This window comes from Perognathus longimembris, chromosome 28 (assembly GCF_023159225.1).
Source record: "Perognathus longimembris pacificus isolate PPM17 chromosome 28, ASM2315922v1, whole genome shotgun sequence".
NCBI lineage: Eukaryota > Metazoa > Chordata > Mammalia > Rodentia > Heteromyidae > Perognathus > Perognathus longimembris.
In genome coordinates, this window is record NC_063188.1 from 58,450,821 (window position 1) to 58,461,013 (window position 10,193).

The 10,193-nt window shown below is 44.7% G+C and overlaps 1 protein-coding gene across 1 annotated transcript; it reads right to left on the reverse strand.

The window, feature by feature from the left end:
• Nucleotides 1–2,943: 2,943 nt before the first annotated feature.
• Zcchc13 (zinc finger CCHC-type containing 13) lies at nt 2,944–4,269 on the reverse strand. Its single transcript, XM_048336565.1, has one exon. It carries the CDS (start codon nt 4,126–4,128, stop codon nt 3,625–3,627), a length of 504 nt encoding a protein of 167 aa, XP_048192522.1. The 5' UTR covers nt 4,129–4,269; the 3' UTR covers nt 2,944–3,624.
• Nucleotides 4,270–10,193: the final 5,924 nt, after the last annotated feature.

Sequence of the window (10,193 nt, forward strand, 5' to 3'; positions counted from 1 at the left end):
AAGATCTCAGGGACAGCACCCAGGCCCAGGGTTCAAGCACCAGGACCAGAAAAAAAAAAAAGAACAATGTCTGGGCCCTGAGTTCAAGCCCCACAACCAACAAAAAAGTAATAATAATAATAATAGAATTGGAGCAGAAGAATAGAGGTATGGATAATTTAAGTAATCTTGGGCAAGCTGTTGTCCTATGGATCCTTAGCCAAAATGGCCCTTTTAAGGTCTTCCAAGTTGCTTATCTCTTGAGAGAACAATATGATTCCAAGGCAATGACTGTTCCTGCTTTGAAGGTGATCTCATCATGGGGTAATCTGTCCCGGGGGTCCTGCTGTTCTTGGAATACAAAGTATAGGTTTAGGTCAATGACTCTAGGCTTTCTGGCTACCTTTTCCACGGTCTGGAACATGACATAAAGCTGACAGTAAGATATACTTAGACCCTTCACTCTTATCTTTGTGTCTTCAGCCTTGATGAGAGATGTCAAAAGTGAGGTAGTCCCAGATTTTTAGATAAGTCACTCCTCTCCTTGAATTATTAGCATGCCTCCATAATGAGGTGAGTCTGATTTACTGTAAAGCTGATAGATACAAATGAAGGCAAAGATTTCAGGCTTTTACCCTGGTTTTAGTTACCCTGTGGGCCTCTACTCTGTCTGTGTGTGTGTTCATGCATGCGCACCAGTATTAGGACTTGAACTTGGGACCTGAGCACTGTTCCTTGCCTTTGGTGGTGATGGTGGGGGGCGGGGTGTCGCTGAAGCTTGAATGCAGAGCATGGGCACTATCTCTGAGCTTCTTTTGCTCAAGGCTAGCACTCAACCACATGAACCACACAGCACCACTTCCAGCTTTTTTTGATACTTAATTAGAGATGAGAGACTCATGGACTTTTCTTCCCAGGCTGGGTTTGAACTGCAATCCTCAGATCTCCGCCTCTGAGTAGCTAGGATCAGAGGCATGAGTCACTGGTGCCTAGCAACAAGTTAACAAATTCTTCTTCTTCTTCTTCTTCTTCTTCTTCTTCTTCTTCTTCTTCTTCTTCTTCTTCTTCTTCTTCTTCTCCTCCTCCTCTTCCTCCTCCTCCTCCTCCTCCTCCTCCTCCTCCTCCTCCTCCTCCTCCTCCTCCTTCTTCCTCTTCCTCTTCCTCCTCCTCCTCTTCCTCTTCCTCCTCTTCCTCCTTCTTTTGAGCTGATTCTGTAGCTTGAACTCAAAGCCTAGTCAGTGTCCCTTAGCTTTTTTGCTCAAGGCTGGTACTCTACCATTTGAGCCACATTGCCACTCCAGGTATTTTGGTGGTCAAGTAGAGATAAAAGCCTCACAGACTTTTTCTTCACAGGCTGGCTTCTAACCAGGATTCTTGTATTTGAGCCTCCTAAGTAACTAGGATTACAGGCTTGAGCTACTAGCATCTGGCTACTCAAGAGTTTTTATTTTGTTTTGCTTTGTTTTCTTTTAGCAAAAAGCAATTTTGAAGTAGCTGTTAACTAGTAGTGAAGCTTAGTTCAGATATTTCATAAATGTGGAGGGGTTTGTTTCTAATCCGCAGGCCATCAATGAGCCAGGTCACACTGGCAGGTCAAGGCAGCCCCAGATTCTGGAATTAGTCACTTGTAAACAAACACAGAGGTGACTGCATCCATGGCTCAGGCCTGCAATCCTAGCTACTTAGGAAACTGAGATCTGAGGATCATGGGCATGAAGCCAGCCCAGGAAGGAAAGTCCTTGAGACTCTTCTTTTTTTTTTTGGCCAGTCCTGGGCCTTGGACTCAGGGCCTGAGCACTGTCCCTGGCTTCTTCCCGCTCAAGGCTAGCACTCTGCCACTTGAGCCACAGCGCCGCTTCTGGCCGTTTTCTGTATATGTGGTGCTGGGGAATCGAACCTAGGGCCTCGTGTATCCGAGGCAGGCATTCTTGCCACTAGGCTATATCCCCAGCCCCTTGAGACTCTTCTTAATCTCCAATTAACCAGCAAAAAGTCAGAAGTAGGGCTAGAACATGGCTTAGTGGTAGAGTGTTTGCCTAGCATGCATGAAGCCCTGGTTCAATTCCTCAGTACCACATCCGTGGGAAAGCTGGAAGTGGTGCTGCGGCTCAAGTGGTAGAGTGCTAGCCTTGAGCAAAAAGAAGCTCAGAGACAGTGTCTAGGCCCTGAGTTCAAGTTCCAAGACTGGCAAAGAAAGAAAAAGAAAAAGAGGGGGTGTGGTGGGGGCTGGGAATGTGGCTCTGTGGTAGAGTGCCTGCCTAGTATGCATAAAGCCCATTCCTCAGCACCACATAAACAGAAAAAGGTGGAAGTGGCACTGTGGGTCAAGTGGTCAAGTGGTAAAGTGCTAGACTTGAGCAAAAAAGCCAGAGACAGTGCTCAGAGCCTGAGTTCAAGCCCCAGGACAGGCAAAGAAAGAAAAAAAGAGAGAGAGAGAGAGAGAAAGACAGAGACAGAGAGAGAGAGAGAGACAGAGAGACAGAGAAAGAGACCAAAAAAAGCCCATGAGATTTTCATCCCCAATTAACCACCAAAAACTGGAAGTGGAACTGTAGTCCAAGTGGTAGAGCATCAGCCTTCAGTTGAAAAAGTAAAAAAATACATTTCCAGGGCTGGGAATATGGCCTAGTGGTAGAATGCTTGCCTCATATACATGAAGCCCTGGGTTCGATTCCTCAGCACCACATATATAGAAAAAGCCAGAAGTGGTGCTGTGCCTCAAGTGGTAGAGTGCTAGCCTTGAGCAAAAAGACAGGGACAGTGCTCAGGCTCTGAGTTCAAGCCCCAGGACTGGGAAGAAAAAATACATTTCCTCTCTGGAAACTCCTAAATATAGAGTGAAGTGAAAAGTATTTTTAAATTATAAAAATCAACCTATACTTAATAATTATGTGTTTACTTTTATTTAAAAATGTAAATTCTATGGTTTTGTTTCTGTTGATTATTCTCTCAAAGTTACTCAAATACATTATACATCTCGTTGAACTATGTATACTATGAAGGGCCCGAGATATCTTTGAATATGATTTAAAAGCTGTAGAGGTAAAATACTTCAAAGCTATCAATCTAATAAAGTTAAGTACAATTAAGTTGGCGAAGTCATAGACATTTCCAAAATCAGCTTTATTTGTTTTGTAAGTCTCTGAGGAAAAGTTACCTCCTCAGGGTAGTCTTGTCTTGTACATCTAACATTACATTGTCTTCCCCACTCTCCAAGCTCACAGTTTTGCTTTTTGTCCTTTTAACTTGGTGTTAGTTCTCTGCATGGCAGTTGATCTTCATCTGACAGATTTTGTTTGGTAGCAGATTCAAGGGCTGTGTGGCAAATGTGTCCTGATTTGCTCAGTAGTCCCTTCTGATCCCGCATGTTAAAAGACATCGGAGGAGCTCAATAATTGCCTAGTGCCCAACTGTTCAGTTTCTGGGTGCCTTCTGGCCCAGGCATAGTATGTTAGTAATGAAATTTTTTTTTTGAGATTTTTTTTCCCCCCATCAGCCCTTTCTGAATCTTTTGACACAGTAAAGCTTGCTGTCCACAGAGAGTAGCTTACCTCCATCTAGGGATGTTTCAGTTGGTGGAAACATGGTAGAGAAACGACAACTGGGCAGTAAAGATGGGGAGGAGGGAAGGGTCGGGGAAGGGATCTAAAAAGTTGCCTTAAGGGGACATTCTCGGGCCAGATGTCCAGATGCGCCACAGCGGAAGCAGGTGACCACATTCCCTTGGCTACAATGCGCCGCCATGTGACCATTTTCACCACATCGGTAACACTTGATTTGGGTGCAGTCTTTCTGGATATGCCCCAATTCCCCACAACAGTAGCATTTCTGCTCTTCCTGATCACACTCGCGAGCTAGATGGCCCGCCTTGCCGCAGATGTAACAGTACTGTTCTCGTTTGGCCTGCATGCAGTCTTTGGAGATGTGACCTTTTCTCCCGCAGTTGTAGCATTTGTCCTGGAGAAGGTCACAGTCCTTGGCGTGATGGCCAGTTTCACCGCAGCGGTAACAGATGTCAAACTGGGAGGTGGAGCTACACTCAGGCTCTTGGCTTTGGCTTTTTTGTCCTCGCATTCGATTTCCAGCTTTAGGGCAGTCCCGGGCCCAGTGGCCTGAGCGTCCACAGATGTAGCATTCGCTCCCGTTCATGGCTGCTGCGGGGAGATGTTACGTGTGAGCAAGCCCACCCACCGCCGCCACGGAGCCCCAGAGGCAACTACCCTTACAATGGCTGAGATGGAAATATCTATTTCACGCCTGAGAGGGGGGCCCTCTATGAGGTCACTTGGAATTGGCCCACGCCCTGAGGTTGGCGCATGCTTGCGCAGCCTCACCACTGGCATCACTGTGATGCTTTTGCTTGGGTAGTTTTTTTTTTTTTTTTTCCTGTTTTTGTCGCGGTGGGGCTCCACGAACTCAGGGCTGAGTGCGGTCCCTGAGATCTTTCACTCAAGGCTACTGCTCTAGCATTTTGAGCCACAGCGCCACTTCCGGTTTTCGGGTGGTTAACTGGAGATAAAGAATCTCCCAGACTGTCCAGCCTGGACTGGATTTGAACTGCTAATCCGCAGATCTCAGCTTCCTGAGTAGCTAGGATTAGGAGGCTGAGATCTAAGGATCGCGGTTCAAAGCCAGCCCGGACAGGAAAGTCTGTGAGACTCTTATGTTCAATTAACCACTCGAAAACCGGAAGTGGCGCTGTGGCTCTAGTGGTAGAGCACTAGCCTTGAGCTGAAGAGCTTAGGGCCAGACCCGGAGTTCCACCTCCATGACCAACAAAAAAGAAAAAAGGAAGGAAGGAATAAAAGAGAAAGTATATACTTTCCTGCCCTGTCTGACTTCAAACACAATACTCAGATCTCAGCCTTCTGAGTTGCTAGTACCCTGTTTACCTAGGTTTTGATCCTAAACCCCCCCCCAGATTAAAAAAAAATATTTAAATATAGAAAAATTTCCTCTTGAATGGAGTTCAAGCCTCAGAACTGCAAAAAAAAAAAAAAAAAAAAAAAGTCTCACAACTTTACTGCCTAGGCTGGCTTTGAGCCACAATCCTCTGATCTCAGCTAGGATTACAGGCGTGAGACACTGGTGCTTTTGCTTTCTCTACTTAAACGGTAATCTAGGGTACCTCTGACAGAACTAAATCTTATTTTACAAACAAATTGGCTTTAATTTTGTAAGTATAGCCTGTCAAAACTCTACATGTGGGGGGGGGCATTATGGAGGAGGAAAAGTGGGAGAAAAATGAGGGAGGAGGTAACAAGTTTGACAAGAAATGTACTCACTGTCTTACATATGAAACTGTAACCTCTCTGTACATCACCTTGACAATATATATATTGCCAGTCCTGGGGCTTGAACTCAGGGCCTGAGCACTGTCCCTGGCTTCTTTTTGCTCAAGGCTAGCACTCTACCACTAGGCCATTGTACCACTTTTGGCTTTTTCTATAATGTGGTGCTGAGGAATCGAACCCAGGGCTTCATGTATGCTAGGCAAGCACTCTACCACTAGGCCATATTCCCAACCATAAAAATAAAAAAAAATATTTTTAAATAGAAAAAAATTCTATACAACTCTGTATATACTATGTTGGAAAATGAGCTATGTAACTTGTAGTGGGGGGAGGGGACTAGGGAAAAGCAAAGAAGGGTGGCACTGTCAAAAAGGAATGTGCTCGGTACCTGACTTATGAAATACCCATCCATACAACACCTTAATAATAACAATAAAATTATATTTTTAAAAGGTGCATTGCACTTACAAAATGATTTGTTGAACGACAACTTTGTATAACTACTTAAACCGAATTGTAGAACTTTTTTTTTTTTTTTTTTTTTTTTTTTGCCAGTCCTGGCGCTTGGACTCAGGGCCTGAACACTGTCCCTGGCTTCTTTTTGCTCAAGGCTAGCACTCTACCACTTGAGCCACAGCGCCACTTCTGGTCATTTCCTATATATGTGGTGCTGGGGAATTGAACCCAGGGCTTCATGTATGTGAGGCAAGCACTCTTGCCACTAGGCCATATTCCCAGCCCAATTGTACAACTTTTAAAGATAATAATTTTTTAAATTCTACTTGATTACAATTTATTTTGTAAGATTCTTATCACCACATGAACAGTGGACTTCAAGTAAACTAACCTCAAGGACCATTCCTTGTGTGTGTGTGTGTGTGTGTGTGTGTGTGTGTGTGTGTGTGTGTGCCTGGAGCTTGAACTCAGGGCCTGGGCACTGTCCCTGAGCTCTTTTGCTCAAGGCTAGAGCTCTACCACTTTGAGCCATAGTGCCACTTCTGCTGTCCTGGTGGTTAATTGGAGAAAAGAATATCAGAGACTTTTCTGCCTGGGCTGGCTTTGAACCGTGATCCTCAAATCTCAGCCTCCTGAGTAGCTAGGATTATAGTCCTTGAAGCCACCGGCTCCTCACTAGGACCACCGTTTTTAAACCTCTTGTAGCTCAAGCTTGGCTACCTTTCCCTTCTATCTTCAGGGGAAAAAAAGAAAATGTTCTACAACAAAGGGAGAAATTATCAGGATTGGAATGCTCAACCACAAAGCAGTAGTTATAGTATAAGGATTCTTGTGCATATTACCACTCTTTCCACTAGGCGGAGCAACTAAACATTTCTGCACTGACTCCTGTTTGAATTTTGCTCCTGGAATTTATTTCATGAGATCATTCGGCTTCCTTTTTCTTTTCTCTACTTTTTTTCCAGTTGTAGGGCTTGAACCCAGGGCCTGGGTGCTGTCCCTGAGCCTTTCCTGCTCAAGGTTAATACTCTGCCACTTTGAGCCACAGCACCACTTCTGGTTTTCTGGAGGTTAATTGGAAGTAAGAGTCTCATGGACTTTCCTGCCTGGGCTGGCTTTAAACTGTGATCTTCAGATCTCAGCATCCTGAGTAGCTAGGAATATAGGCATAAGCACTTTTGCTTCACTTCCTTTTTCTTGCTTCCTTCCTTCCTTTTTTTTTTTTTTCCTTTTCTTTTTTGTGCCAATCCTGTGGCTTATGAAGTGCCAGACTTTGAAGTCAGGCCCCACTTTACCACGTGAACCCCACTTTACCACGTGAACCTGAGATAAGCAGGCCCTGTGAGCAAACCCAGGACAAGCTTATTAGGGCCCAGCCAGTCTAGAACTCTAACCGCTGGGAATGCTCAACTCTAACTGCCCCCAGAATGCCTCGAGCCCTGAGCCAATCAGATTTGTACCTGTGTCCTAATCTTGCTTGCTTGCTTGAACACCTGATTGTTCTAACTTTGTTTTTTGCCTTTATAAGCCCTGTGTAATCACAGCTCGAGGCTCCCTCCTAATCTCTGCTGTGTCGGTGGGTAGGACGAGGCCCGAGTTGCAGCTCGCTTGAATAAAGCCTTGCCTTGCTTTTGCATTTTGGAATGTCTGAGTCTCGGTGGCCTTCTTGGTGGTCGTCTTGCGACTTGGCACAACACTTAAACTCAGGACCTGGGGGCAGTTGCTGAGTTTTTGTGCTCAAAGCTAGTGCTCTACCATTTTAGTTACAGGTATAGCTCCACTTCTGGCTTTTTAGTGCTTAATTGGAGATAGGAGTCCCATGGACTTTCCTGCCTAGGCTGTCTTCAAACAAAGGTTCTGGAATCTCAGCTTCCTGAGTTGCCAGATTTTTTTTTTCCTTTTAAACTTGTGTGCTTCCTAGAATCCACAAAACAATGCAGTGATAGACAATTAGATGACCCAGGGTTCAAAATTCCTGAAAGTTGAAGAATGGGAAACAGGCAGGTGGGAAGGTTACTTTAGGAGTCAGGATCCCTACAGGAAATACTACCAAGGTGGCAGTGAATTCTGCCAGTTCCAAGACTGCTATCCTAGTCCTGGCAATTTGAGCCACAGCTAAATCTTCATATGCACATTTCCCTTCTTTCTTTCCTCTTCCTTATTTGTGCCTGTGCTAAGTTCACTCAGGGCCCAGGTGCTGTTCATTAGCTTTTTAGCACAAAGCTGGCAACTCTACCAGTTGAACCTGGGCATTCTGGGCCTGAATTCTGTTCTTGAGCCTCTCGGTGCTCAAGATTAGCTAGCGCTCTACCACTTGAGCTACAGTGCCACTTCTCATTTTTTTCAGAGTAGTTTATTGGGGATAAGAGTCTTATGGACTTTGCTGCCCTGGCTGGTTTTGAACAGTGATCCTTATATCTCAGCCTCTGGGAGTAGCTAGGATTACAGGCGTGAGCCACCAGTGCCTACCTTCTTCTGGCTTTTTGGTGGTTAATTGGAGAAAAGCATCTCAGGGACTTTTCTGTCTGAGCTAGCTTCAAACTGTGATCAAACTCAGCTAGGATAACAGCCAGTAGAGCTGACTCATTTCCTGCCTTTTGTTCCGTTTTTCTTGTAACAGTGCTTTGGGCAATACAAGAATCCCAGCATATATGTTATAGACACATAATTTTTTTGCCTATGTGTGTGTATGACAGACAATACTGGAGCATGAACTCAGGGTCAAGGCTTGAGTGCTGTCTCTGGCTTTTCTACTCAAGGCTAGCACTCTACCTCTTGAACCACAGCTCCACTTCCATCTTTTTGGTAGTTTATTGGAGTTGAGTCTCATGGACTTTCTTGCCTTGGTTAACTTTGAACCTTGATCCTCAGATCTCAACCTGAGTCCTAGTAGTACAGACATGATCCATCAGCACCAAGCAGCGCCACTTAACTTACTATTTGAGTTTTTACAGGAGAAAGGACACCTTGTAGCTACCAGTAAAGGAGTTAAAAAAAAAAAAAGTGTGTGTATGTGTTTATTGCTGATCCTGGGGCTTGAACTCGGTGCTTGAGCACTGTCTCTGGCTTCCTTCTGCTTAAGGCTAGCATTGTACCTCTTGAACAACTGTGGCACTTCAGCTCTTTTCTGTTTAAGTGCTACTGAGGAATCGAACCCAGGGCTTCATGCACGCTAAGCAAGCACCCTACCACTAAGTCACATTTCTGGCCCAAGACAAAAGATCTTCATGTACAGTTTTGCCTCCTTTTTTTTTTTTTTTTTTTTTTTGTATGTGTGTGGGGGCTTCCTGTTTCTGGGTCTTTTCTGTGAGTCTATTTCTTTCTCTTTTTTTTGCCGTCATGGGGCTTGGAACTCAGGGCTTGAGCACTGTCCCTGAGCTTCTTTTTGCTCAAGGCTAGTACTTACCTCTTCAGCCACAGTGCCACTTCTGGCTTTTTCTGTTTATGTGGTGCTGAGGAATCGAACCCAGGGCTTCATGCATGCAAAGCAAGCACTCTACCACTAAGCCACATTCCCAGCCCCTTTGAATGTATTTCAACAGGACATTCTGTTCAACTCTACCTTAGAGCTGCTTTGGATATTCGGTGGCTATCTTCCTGGCCAAAGCCTCCAGATGCTAGGCAAGAGCTCTCACTTATCTACATCTATTTTTATTTTCCCCCTTAGTTTATTATTATTGTTGTTGTTGTTTTGTAGATGGTCTTCTTCTTTCTTCTTTTTGGCTATCTTGGGGCTTGAATCTGGGCCTGAGCACGTTTACCACTTGGAGCCACAGATTTAATTCTGGTTTTCTGGTGGTTAAATCAGAGATAAGAATGTCACTGGCTTTCTTGCATGGGGTGGCTTGGAAATACCATTCTCAGCCTCCTGGGTTGGTAGGATGCCAGGCCTTTTTTTTTTTTTTTTTTTTTTTTTTAAAGATTGGAATATCAGGCACAGTAGGAGACAGTAAAAAGGCCCAACAGGCCTGGTGGCTCAAGTCTCTGTAATCCTAGGTACTCAGGAGGCTGAGATCTGAGGATTGTGGTTCAAAGCCAGCCCTGGCAAGAAAGTGACTCTTATCTAAAAAACAAAACAAAACAAAAAAAACACTACTCAGAAAAGGCTGGAGTGGTGCTGTGGTCCAAGTAGAGTACAAAAAGTACAGAAAGAATATAGCCTTGAGTACAGAAAGGCTCAGGAACAGACCCCAGGCCCTGAGTTCTAGCTTCAGGACCAGAAAAACAAAAAAAGGGGCCTAATAGAGTGCAGATACCCAGAAAGTTGTAGAAAACTGGAAGGCTGCAGCTGGCGCTGATGATCAGCCCATGCCTTTGATCCTAGCCACTCAGGAGATAGGAGGATCAAGGTTCGAAGCCAGCCGGGGCAAGATAGTCTGTGAGACTCTTAATTCCCATAAACTACCAAAAAAAAAAAGCTGGAATTGGCAGTATGGCTCAAATAGTAGAGTGGTAGCCTGAAAT

Excerpts from the sequence above, each read along its gene's own strand:
- Zcchc13 (XM_048336565.1), bottom strand. The coding sequence starts at position 4,128 with ATGAACGGGAGCGAATGCTACATCTGTGGACGCTCAGGCCACTGGGCC.